The sequence below is a fragment of the Haliotis rubra genome, unplaced genomic scaffold, assembly GCF_003918875.1.
Source record: "Haliotis rubra isolate DU_JTF1 unplaced genomic scaffold, ASM391887v1 Scf456, whole genome shotgun sequence".
NCBI lineage: Eukaryota > Metazoa > Mollusca > Gastropoda > Lepetellida > Haliotidae > Haliotis > Haliotis rubra.
The window spans coordinates 807,716-820,726 of record NW_025767142.1 but is presented as its reverse complement, the minus strand read 5'-3'; the positions used below and the strand labels follow the sequence as shown (position 1 = coordinate 820,726).

Sequence of the window (13,011 nt, the reverse complement as noted above, 5' to 3'; positions counted from 1 at the left end):
TGGGAACTGTATGTAGACCCATCAGGGATTATATTTTGAAGTGGGAACTGTATGTAGACCCATCAGGGATTATATTTTGAAGTGGGAACTGTATGTAGACGCATCAAAGATTATATTTTGAAGTGGGAACTGTATGTAGACCCATCAGGGATTATATTTTGAAGTGGGAACTGTATGTAGACCCATCAGGGATTATATTTTGAAGTGGGAACTGTGGGTAGACCCATCAAAGATTATATTTTAAAGTGGGAACTGTGGGTAGACCAATCAGGGATTATATTTTGAAGTGGGACATGTATGTAGACCCATCAAAGATTATATTTTGAAGTGGGAACTGTATGTAGACCAATCAGGGATTATATTTTGAAGTGGGAACTGTGTGTAGACCCATCAAGGATTATATTTTAAAGTTGGAAATTTGGGGAGACGCATCAAGGATTATATTTTGAAGTGGGAACTGTGGGTAGACGCATCAAAGATTATATTTTGAAGCGTTTACTGTGTGTAGACGCATCAAAGATTATATTTGGAAGTGGTAACTGTGTATAGACGCATCAAAGATTATATTTTGAAGCGTTAACTGTGTGTAGAAGCATCAAACATTATATTTTGAAGCGTTAACTGTGTGTAGACACATCAAAGATTATATTTGGAAGTGGGGGGAACTGTGGGTAGACGCATCAAAGATTATATTTTGAAGCGTTAACTGTGTGTAGACGCATCAAAGATTATATTTGGAAGTGGTAACTGTGTATAGACGCATCAAAGATTATATTTGGAAGTGGTAACTGTGTATAGACGCATCAAAGATTATATTTTGAAGCGTTAACTGTGTGTAGACGCATCAAAGATTATATTTTGAAATTGGAACTGTGGGTAGATATATCAAAGATTATATTTTGAAAATGCATTGTAAATGCAGCATATAGTAGTGCAAGAATATGCAAATTTTGACTGAATAAAGTTGTATCAAGGATTATTTGTCTTTTGTGTGGATTGTCGTTATCGTGTATGTATTAAAAGATTATATTTTGAAGTGGAGACAGTCGTTCGGTGTGGTCAATTCAAACATTATACTTTGAAGTAGCGACTTATTTTGGTGTAAATGTATCAAAGATTATGTTTTAAACTTTGGGCAGTGTGTAGATATATCAAAGATTATAATGTGAAATGGGGGACGCATGAAAGATTATATTTTGAAGTGGAACTGCCATTCACTATAGATTTAGGAAGGTTATATTGAAGATCAAAGACTATATTTTACTCCTTTCATATTTCTTCTTATGTTTGCTCACTTAAACCTTATCAAACGCATTAGACATAAAGTCCTCACTGAACGTTAAGACGCGCTCCTCCCCGTTGTAAAGGCAAACCTTCCAGCACTTATCCTTTGCAGCTGGTAACAGTTTGACAACATTTCCCATAGAGATCCTTTAAATGACAGGCATCGATGAACTTATTGTTTCCATGAAAACTCATTCTTAAAAATATAAATACGTTTAAAAGTGAAGAAATATCTAAACTGAAAGCTGGTGGAAAAGTGGAACATATTGTGAAAAATGTCAAGTTTATTTTATGAATGTAACTGCGCGCATTTTCTAACTAATGTCTTGGAACTAAGTCCCTGTGACACACAACGTATTTCTTTGCATTTCAACAAAACAATATGTTTGGAAACAAAATGTATATTTCAATGTAATAACGGAGCTAAATTTTACAAAGATGCGTAGATTAAAATATTTACATCATGTCAGACCATTTTCAGCGAGACATTTTCAGACTAACATTTCTCTCCGGTAAACATTTGAATGTGTTATCATCAGTTGTTAGGAAACAGATATCTCTCTTTTCTGACTTGATGAACAGAACCACGTATGGATACGTCAGGTCACTTGGACGAGCATGTCCATTCAGTTCACATCCTTGACAACCAACCACCAATATTCCCTTAACATTCGACTCAGATTCCCCTAGCTAAGTTGTGGACATGTCTAATGTTGGTAATCTTGGAAAACGTCGTTTTCATGTCGCTTAGAGAAATCGTGGCGATGACGTCAGCTTCGGCGTCGGCTACCCGGAACACATGATAAAGGATACCCTTTTCTTGATCCATCCCGTTGAAGATGGTACCACCGTAGTATTTCTCGAATATTCCTGAAAAGAAGCCATTTAGTTTAGCACTAACAAGCTTTCTTATACGAATGTGTTACTCACACTATCGACCACTGGTTTGTCAAGTGAAGACCCGGATATTTGATTGCAGATTTGAGACTTATAATCGAGTATGAACCAAGAAAACTACATGAAAGCATAATCCATACTCCATACTACCGGGCACACGAGCAAGTACAGATGTCATCTGGTTCATTTTAGTCCACCTTACGACAGACCAGGGATGTATTCTACCCTTGAATCAGCGGATCCTGGTAAACTGTTCAGGGTTCAGCACTTACCTGGTTGTGTGATCTCGGCCAGATCTACCACAGCGCCAGTGAAAGGGTCGACAGATATCAGGCTGTACCCGGGGTAGGTGTCTTTAAACAAGCCAGGGGACACAGCCAGGAGCTGACCTGTAGGTGACAGAGATCGACCTTTGAGTGAGTGAGAGAGTATGTTTTTCGCCGCTTTTAGCTATATTCACTGATTCGATTCCCCACATGGGTACAATGTGTGGAGATCATTGCCAGTCTCCCCTGACGTGATATTGTTGGAATATCGCTAAAGCGGCATAAAACCATACTCACTCACTTACAACTAGGTCACGCTTTGAGGACACTGGTTAACTCAGGTCGAATCTAGTCAACACTGGTTGCCATATAACTTGTGCCATAAGTGAGTGAGTGAGGTTTTACGCCACTTTTATCAATATTCCATCAATACCGCGGCGGGAGACACCAGAAATGGGCTTCACACATTGTAGCCATGTAGGGAATCGAACCCTGGGCCTAGATTTTCGAAGCTCTCTTAGCGCTAAGATAGTCGTAAGTTAATGTTATTGTATGGCACTTACGACTATCTTAGCGCTAAGAGAGCTTCGAAAATCTAGGCCCTGGTCTTCGGCGTGACGAATGAACGGTTTAACCACAAGGCTACCCCATCGCCCCATATATGCTGTAGCATCGGTTGACTCAAGTGAAAAGAATTAATCGAACGCATGTAGAGAGTATCTCACAACAGTTCAGCCTGATTATGGTTTGATATTATATTATTAACGTTTGAACAATTTCGATCAAATCCAGTTTTCAGGCGTTTGTGTTTCCCCCCTCAGTTTCTCTTATGTTTATTCCCCTTTTTGTGTAGGGGAACAATATTCCAAGTTGTTGACGGTGATCAGTGAATAATTTAATCTGGATGGGATAATCCAGTGAGTGATGTTCTGAGCATCAATTACAATGGCCGGCAATCAACGGAGTCATCTAGCCTGGCCACGCCATCCATTTAGTCGCAGCGTCCAATCACAGGATGTTTCTCCGTGTCTTACCTGGGATACCACTGACTGACTGACTGAGTATGGTTTTACGCCGTTTTTGGCAGTATTCCAGCAATAACACGGCGGGGGACACCAGACATGGGCTTCACAAATTGTACCCATGTGGGGAATCGAACCCGGGCCTTCGGCGTGATGAGCGAACGCTGTAAGCACTAGGCTTAAAAAAAAAACAAAAAAAAACACCACCCCGGGATACTTGCTGATATATACATCCAGTCACTCTGATTACCTGTTCAAAACAACGTACCTGTCTTGGTGTAAAGTTGCATGGACATGAATGTATACTTGCTAACGTCAATATCAGCGTGGGACTTGAAGGCTCTGAAACATCACTTGCAATTTAGAAACATATATATATTCATCTTCTTTCATTAAATTACTGATTTTCTCTTGTTTGAAATGCGATGGGGTAACCTAGTGGTAAAAACGTTTGCACGTCACGCCGAAGACCCGGGTTCGATTCCCCACATTGGTACATCGTGTGAAGTCCATTTCTGGTGTTCCCTTGAATAGTGTTAAAGGCTGTGTAAAAACTAGACTCACTCACACTCTTGGTTGAAAGTAAGATTTCTGGTGTAGAATACAGCCTTTTCTGGTTGGAATTGCCTTCCAAGAACATTTATAGTCCGGACCTAATCATCAACAACAACCCCAACAAAATACCTGAAGTAATCCCTGAAGCACCTCACCTCAGTAACAGGTCATTCAAGAACCTCATTTCCCAAAACTGTACCTGGTTCCACAAAAACGTATTCAAGAACCTACATTTGCAAGAATGACCTTCGCACCCAGGAAACTCACCTTTTCCGCTTTATCGCAAAACCCTTCCAATCAAAGTACATGACCTTGTATTAGGGAGATAAGCAACCATCCCCGCATTGTGATGATCAAAAAACCAACAGTGCGCCATTCTATACAGCATCAGCATCCACACGCTTCCATCCAAGTAAGTCTTCCCTCAGCTGCTCATAAACCTAAGACCGCCTCCGTGGTGAAGTGGTTAGAGCGTCCGCCCGGAGAGCTGAAGGTCGCGGGTTCGATCCCCGACCGCGTCATACCAAAAGACGTTAAAATATGGTACTTGTTGGTCCCTGCCTGTCGCTCGGCATTAATGGGTACAACAAGGACTGGTCGGCGGAGTCAGTATACTGTGTCTGAGTGGGGTATTCATGCTTCACTGCGGCATTGTATCTCAGTGAGCTAGCACTATAAAACCAGCTTCAGTCTGGGCTAGTACAAGCAGCCGCGCATAGACATACACACGCATGCACGTCGTCATATGAGCGAAATATTCTCAAGCACGACGTTAAACCCAATTTCACCTCACCTTATAAACCTAAACAACCGTTAATTAAGTCTCACGTCTCTCAAACATCCCCTAGCTTGGTTACGTGTTCATTTGGGAACCGCATATGTCTCTATCAAGAGTGAGTATGGTTTCACGCCGCTTTTAGCAATATTCAAGCAATATCCTGGCTGGAGATACAGAAAAGGGCTTCATACATTGTACCCATTTGGCCTTACGAGCGAACGCTTTAACCACTAGGCTACCCCATCGCCCCTCTCTGCCAAGAAACGTCTGTGGTGTTTATTGGATAGAGCAAACGGATACTATTCAAGCATGTATAATACAGATCTGGCTCAAGCACGATTATCTGTTATTCCTTAATGTCTTGACTCAGGATTAACCGTATCAACTATAACCGAACCCAGCAATTCTGTGATCTATCTTTAGTCCAGTACTCACTTAGCGGAGATATCGAATGTGTAGATCCTGGCGGAGAGACCATCTGCGTCGTTCTCATTACCCAAGAGGACAAACAACATCATACGTCCAGGATCGTACTCTGCCCACTGGAAGTTGACATACGTGTCCTCTGTGTCGGGCATGCGCACAACCTCCTGCCAATTACCCGACCAGTCAAGTCCACCCACCACGAAATAGAAGTTACCTGAGACAATGGTAAAAGAGATTATAGATGCGTAATTGGTTCATTGTCATCAATGAACATTCATCCTTTGGACCTATACTCCAAGGTCAACTGAAGAGGCTACAATTGGGTACATGGACACGTACATGTGTGTTGATCAATGACCACCCGATCCCCTTCTTTGCCTCTTATGACAAGCAAGGTTACTGGGAACAAAGTACGGATCTCCATGGGTTGTAATTTTGAAAAAGAAATAATTTTTTGCCGAGAATGTAGTTAATAATATTGACAACGAGAGTTCTATTAGTTAATCCGTCTAACTACAAATTGCTGAGTGCGGCGTAAAACTAAACTCACTCACTCACTCACTTGAACTAAAAATTACAGAGAGGAAGCCTTTAAGACTACCATTTAATTTTTGGTTGAAAGTTCTGTTTGTTGGTGTTTCTATTTCTCTCTCTCTATCTCTCTCTCTCGCTCTCTCTCTGTCTCTCTCTCTCTCTATCTATCTCTCTCTCTCTCTCTCTCAAACACTTAGAACACCTCCATTTGTTGTCAGACATACCTCTCTCTTTCTCAGGAATATAAATATTTTCTTAAATAAATTGCCAACCCCCACTTCAGAATATCATATTTACAGTCTCTTAGTCTCACCTGGCTTCGCCGTTTCCTCCTCGATGCTGAAGGTGAGGTACTGCCCAAAGCTCTGATACACAACAGCGCTGAAAGGCCGTTGGTCAAACCCAAGTATATTCCCATGCCTGACGACGCTGCCATTGTTCGTGCCGAGCTCCAGCATTGTACTAGCTGGGGCGTCCAGCGACGACGACTGTTGATGGTTCATCATGACCGTTACCCCTCGAGGAGGGTCAACAGCGGCTACGCCGTCAGCGATGTAGTTAGCGTTGACATCTCTGACACGACCACTGGAAAATCCTACACCATATTTCAACGTCGTGATGTCCGTGATTACACCCGTCGCGGCATCAACGGCTACGTAGTCGGCGACGTCGGGCTGGTTACGGCTGTACACGATGCCGTAAATTGTTACATCATCTGCAGTGCGGCGCTGAGGCGGGGATATCAATTGCAGAGCTTTATGTAGGTAGTTCTGCTCGTTCTTCCCGTAAGGCGGAAGCTGGGGGAGGAGTTGTGTCCCTTGGGTCTTGGTCACACGCACGTCTGTGCACTGGTAAAACGTGTTCTCGCCAGGTTTATGAGCGTTGTACCGAACACGAATGACACAGTGGTCACACTCCATCTCGGGTATGCTCTGAAATAATCAAATTAATGCATCATGGAACATAGTTTTTTTTAAAGTGACTCCTGGTTGCGCAAGCTCAATTAGATAAGCTTGAAACGACATGGTAGTCTATTGGTTGTAGCGTTCGCACGTCACGTTGAAAGTCCGGTTTCGTGTCTCAATGTGTCCCTCGCCGAGATATTGCTAGAATATAGCTATAAGGGGCGTAAAACTAAACTCTCTCACTAACCTAATGGTTACAGATTTCCCTTGTGCGACGTTCCCTATTGGTTCAGTGTTTGAAGACCTTCTGTGCTATTTGCAATATTGCTAAACGTTACGTAAAACAAGTCAAAACATTGATTACACAACAGTCTCGTTTCCTGCTGACCGGGTTCCGTCCCATTGCGCAGCTTAGTACTATAACCAGTCCATAATTTTGAGACCAGTTCATTCAACTGGATACATAAATATTAATCAGTATTATGTGATACATATAAGCACTTGTATATTGCAACACTACGCTCCTTATAATCCTTGCAAACACGTCGTGCAGCGTGCTCTGTACAGCCTGCTCTGACAAACGGAAATCTGGAAATCGTGGAAATCTCAAAACGAGGCTCTGGCGCTAGAAACGTTTGGCGGTCTGGTACGGACTTGACATTATATCAATCACATTGTGCGTTATAAATCTACACTGGCTAAGCGCAAATAATACATAACAGGTGTAACCAGTGAGCCAGATAAATTGTCAATCATTTTACGACCTCATCGAACAGGGGCAGTCTGTGACGTCTTAGTTAAGGTCATGCTGCCTAAAACTCGGCATAAAATATTGAAATACGATGTTATTAAACTTTAAAATTAAAATTAACTTGTAAATACCATGTTCTTATGGAACAAGGAATTGGAATTCAGTGTAACCATAGTTGTTTGTGGTGTTCCTTTTTACTTTCACACGAGAAAATTCGGATCGGCTGAAAAGTAGGTCATTGTCTGAATAGGTTAATGAGACTGATGTTTCGGTTTACCAACCCACTGACTCTTGTCAAATATACCTTAAAATGTACCCTTCGACACTAAAGCGCCTAAAGTTTGAAGGACTAGAAAGATTAGTCTACCCTGACGGCGCTCACTCACCACGACAACAGTGTAGTTTCTCTGATAGTCCTGGGCATAGACGTATTTGTCAGAAACAACCGCCAGCAGCTTGAAGTCACTTGAAGAAAGCGGGGCAATGGCGGCATCCATGTACCCTACAAAAGAGGGAATTATTGACATCACGCACATATTCTATATGGACAAAGGGGAAAATTAATTCAATTATCTCTATAAATGTTGTTTATAATAAATACAGATTCAGTGGTTCGGAAACAACGCAATGTCATGAGGTGAAAGTAATTACCATTGAGGCTGTTTCTACAATAGAAATATGTTTAATTGCTTGTCTACTGATTTCTTGTGCTTCAGGTTTTTCTTTTCTTTTCTTGATTTGAGTCGCTTTCATAAAAGCGTGCATTTTAATGGAGGGATTGATATGTTAAAACGGAATTAATCGACAGAATTATCGAGTACAAAGATATATCAAAACTATTATTATTATCAAGGGTGTAGTTCTCATAATTTATATACTCGACACAGTCATCCAAGGCACCGCAGTTCGCAGAGTTACATCCCCTGGGCACGCCAGAATCCTATATGATTGTGAGTTCTAATACCGATAATGCCTCGTGGTTTCCCAGCTGCATTCCCGTGCACATGATTATTTCATTACGTGACATCTGTATTCGGCATTAATATTCCTCCAGCATAAAGTTGACACATACATACATACAAACATTTGTATAGCGCCGATAGCCAGTACAACTGCTCAAAGGCGCTTTGTTTCCCCTCGATCATTGGAGGGGCGGTGGGGTAGCCTAGTGGTTAAAGCGTTGGCTCGTCACGCCAAAGACCCGGGTTCGATTCCCCACATGGGCATAATGTTTGAAGCCCATTTCTGGTGTCCCCCACCGTGATATTGCTGGAATATTGCTAAAAGCGGCGTAAAACTAAACTCAGTCAGTCAGTCAGTCGATCATTGGATGTCCATCACAACGGCATATCGTATTTTCAATTTCAACTCCCCTTGGGAGCATACAACTCTTGCTGCCTACTAGGCGCACCGAGTTAATGTGGCTTTCCCATCCTTACGAGGTACCCATTAACAGCTGGGTTGACTGGGACACATAGTCACAGTACTTTGTTCAAGTTCACTGCACGTTGCTGTACCCGCAACTAGGTGTTTTCATGTGGCCACCATCTGGTCGTCTACCAACGGATTCGCGGGTTCTTTTAAGTGTACAGGGTTGTGTACTGTACATTAGGGGTTGTGACAATACTGAAAGAGTATACACCCGGTCCCAGGTGGGCTCGATCCCGGCACCTCCTAGCTCGCTGGATTACTAGCCTGGCGCCTTAGCCAGCTCGCTCGCCGCGCCCCCGACACACCGTGATATAACCGAAATAGGGTACAAATCGGCATTTAAACCTAGCCCACTCACTCACTCTCTCATACTACCGTTGTGTTTATGTTGGACGTTGTTACCTGAGTACCCAACGCTATAGTGGTTATAGTTCTGCTGCCACTTGATGAAGGCGGTACCGCCAGCTGCCAAGGTCACCTTAGGGTCCTCGGCGTTCTGTCCCCCACAGGGCGCTCCATGGCGAAAACACGTTGGATTGCCGCTCTGAAAAATGTCAGTCTCTTGAAACTAATAGCACAAAACATATTCATCATACGTAAACAATATGTCTACTGTTTTGTTCCAATATTCATTACCCGTGAACATCCGGGTTAGAATTGATCTTCAGTAACCCATGCTTGTCGTAAGAGGCGACTAACGGGATCGGGTGGTCAGGCTCGCTGGCATGGTTGTCACATGTCATACATGTCTTACGCCGCACTCAGCAATATTCCAGCTATATGGCGGCGGTCTGAAAATAATCAAGTCTGGACCAGACAATCCAGTGATCAACAGCATGAGTATCGATCTGCGCAATTGGGAATCGATGACATATGTCAACCAAGTCAGCGAGCCTGACCACCCGATCCCGTTAGTCGCCTCTTACGACAAGCATGGGTTACTGAAGATCAATTCTAACCCGGATCTTCACGGGTATAATCGCTGCAAGTGTGTTGGTGGTAATTATGAACCAGTGTGATACTGTCACTTGTGTGCTGGAACTGCCATGAGTATAGTACTCACAGATTAGGATCGTAATTGGATAAACAAAATAGGGATTGGAACTAACGACCAGCGGATCCTGGTTATATAAGATACACGACATACCCGAACGCTAGTCCGATACAGGGTCAAAGATCAGGTTAAGTGGGCTAAACGTGTTTACTACTCAGGTTCCTTTGCCGATTAACTAGGTTATCTTACAAATCTGTATATATTAGTGTACAAAGACGATGGATGAATAATTTTCCGTGGTGGCTTACAGGATCCCGCCATCATGTTACAGAGGAGAGTCTGAGAGCCCATTATGTACAGTCGTTATTTGTCTGGTATTGTAAGTGGTTACTATATTTTGTCAGCTGATTGTGTACATCAGTCAAACAGTCGAACATGTTGGATACAATGCTGACATCTAACCACGAAGTCAAATCAAGTCCTTTCTTCGTCACAATTAACTTCACGTAAAGTCACGTAAAATCACGGGTGTTAGAGCGTTGACATGTTATATATACGTGTTATCGGTGGTTACCATATTTTTTCCAGCTGATTGTGTAAACTCGGAAGCGGGATTCAGATTCTGTTGAGCACAGTCAGTCGTGTTGTAAACAATGCTGACTGAGACATCAAACACGAAATTAATCAGGCCTTTCTTCATCACAAGTAACTTCACGTAAAGTCACGTGAAGTCACGGGTGTTATTCGATGAGAGGGTTGACATGTTAATATGTTTATTATCTTCTCTTGATGGAGTGTTGAACATTTGTTTTGAGAAATTTATAACTCCAGAGCATATATCGCTGTTTTTCTCGTATAAATCTTCAGATGCGTATACAAAATAATATTTACCATGCGTCTCATCGCAACGAAACGTGACTAAGCACAAATTATATAAACATAAATTATCTACTCACTGTCGATATATTTAAGGGGCCTCTTTGGTGGGGAAAGACAATGCATATATGCCCCACACTCCCCGTTATAACGGATAATAGAAGAGCAGCGGTCACTTGCGAACTGGACATTGTTGTGGTTCAAACTGACTGACCGGCAATGGACCAAACCCCGTTTTTCACCTGGTGGTCACGCCCCCTCACGTGGTTGTCATATAATCCCCAAACAAAGGATTAGATTACTGTGACATCCACGCGCACGTGACCTCGTGACATTGCACTTTGTAGCTGGCAATACGGACTTCATACCATACCTGGGGCGGTGGGGTGGCGTAGTGGTTAAAGCGTTCGCTAGTCACGCTGAAGACCCGGGTTCAATTCCCCATATAATATGTGAAGCCCGTTTCGGGTGTCCCCAGCTGTGATATTGCTGGAATATTGCTAAAAGCTGTGTAAAACCATACTCACTCACTCACTCAGACCATACCAGCGATAGAGTAATAATCCGTAAAAGGGAATAAATGAAAACTCAGTGCGTGTGAAGATAATATCAGTCATCTTTGAATGTCATGTAGAAGTGAAACACATAAATGGAGATATCAACTTCTGTATTATGACACATAAATGGAGATATCAACTTCTGTATTATGACACATAAATGGAGATATCAACTTCTGTATTATGACACATAAATGGAGATATCAACTTCTGTATTATGACACATAAATGGAGATATCAACTTCTGTATTATGACACATAAATGGAGATATCAACTTCTTTATTATGACACATAAATGGAGATATCAACTTCTGTATTATGACACATAAATAGAGATATCAACTTCTGTATTATGACACATAAATGGAGATATCAACTTCTGTATTATGACACATAAATAGAGATATCAACTTCTGTATTATGACACATAAATAGAGATATCAACTTCTGTATTATGACACATAAATGGAGATATCAACTTCTGTATTATGACACATAAATGGAGATATCAACTTCTGTATTATGACACATAAATGGAGATATCAACTTCTGTATTATGACACATAAATGGAGATATCAACTTCTGTATTATGACACATAAATGGAGATATCAACTTCTGTATTATGAGAGACACGATATTTCGAGGGATGTTCTTGCTCCTTCATCACCCACGGAGTAAGCATATACTCCGAAACGTGATGTTCCTCAAAACACAGAAGTTGACATCAATACATTGCCCCCCTTGATATCATTTATGTTATTTGTGTCATTGCATTTTATTGTTAAATCCACCCGTGAAGATCCAGGTTAGAATTGGTCTTCAGTAACCCATGCTTGTCGTAAGAGGCGACTAACGGGATCGGGTGGTCAGGCTCGCTGACTGGGTTGACACATGTCATTGTATCCCAGTTGCGCAGATCGATGCTCATGCTGTTGATCCCTGGATTGTCTGGTCCAGACTTGATTATTTACAGACCGCTGCCATATAGCTGGAATATTGCTGAGTGCGGCGTAAAACTCAACTCATTCACTCACTCAATGTTAAATCTGATTTTAATATGCGAGGCTGAAATAGTCTGATGTTGTTGCTGCTGCTGCTGGTGAAATAACCTCAGAATGAAAATACTAAATTGCCGCATTGGCAAGAATAACGAATTATTAATAAAACTGCAAACGTTGCGGACGGAAAAGATTAACTGGATTTAACTAAACAAATTGCAAACATGATCACAACATTCGCCGAAGCACTACAATAAGTATTAAATTTAAAATTTGTAATCAAATATATATTTGCTCTATATTGTGTTTAAAGCATGCTTCCTTCACACAGATTTATATATTAGTAAATACACACATAGCTGACAGAAAGAACTAAGGACATCAGTGCATGTTTGAAATTTTAGTTGATAGAAAATAATGTCACTTCACTATTTTGATCTATCATTCAAAAACAGAGACAGATGTGTCCAAGATTGGGATTCGAATTAATGACTTGACAAGCCATCGTTTAACTACTCGACTTCCCATCGCCCCGAAAATACCAAGTTGTGTCCACCACGGGAGCTGAGTTTCCCACCATTAAACTGATAACCTACATGTATTCCTCTACATAACGATAAGTGCAAACCTCACAGAGGCTGATAGCTTATCAGCTGACATGTACAGTTCAGCTGCCAGTAGCTTTGCTTCAGCGTGTTGACACAACCCGACTTGTGAAGAACATCACCAATACC

At 41.7% G+C, this 13,011-nt stretch overlaps 1 protein-coding gene across 1 annotated transcript; it reads right to left on the bottom strand.

The window, feature by feature from the left end:
• Positions 1-1,669: 1,669 nt before the first annotated feature.
• LOC124290088 lies at positions 1,670-10,915 on the bottom strand. The gene is made up of 8 exons (XM_046726776.1): positions 10,800-10,915; positions 9,252-9,393; positions 7,805-7,920; positions 6,076-6,694; positions 5,238-5,442; positions 3,738-3,811; positions 2,454-2,570; positions 1,670-2,154 (listed from the first exon to the last, which is right to left on the bottom strand). The coding sequence occupies exons 1-8, from the start codon at positions 10,908-10,910 to the stop codon at positions 1,961-1,963; spliced, it is 1,578 nt and encodes a 525-aa protein (XP_046582732.1). The 5' UTR covers positions 10,911-10,915; the 3' UTR covers positions 1,670-1,960.
• Between the last annotated feature and the right edge of the window lie 2,096 nt (positions 10,916-13,011).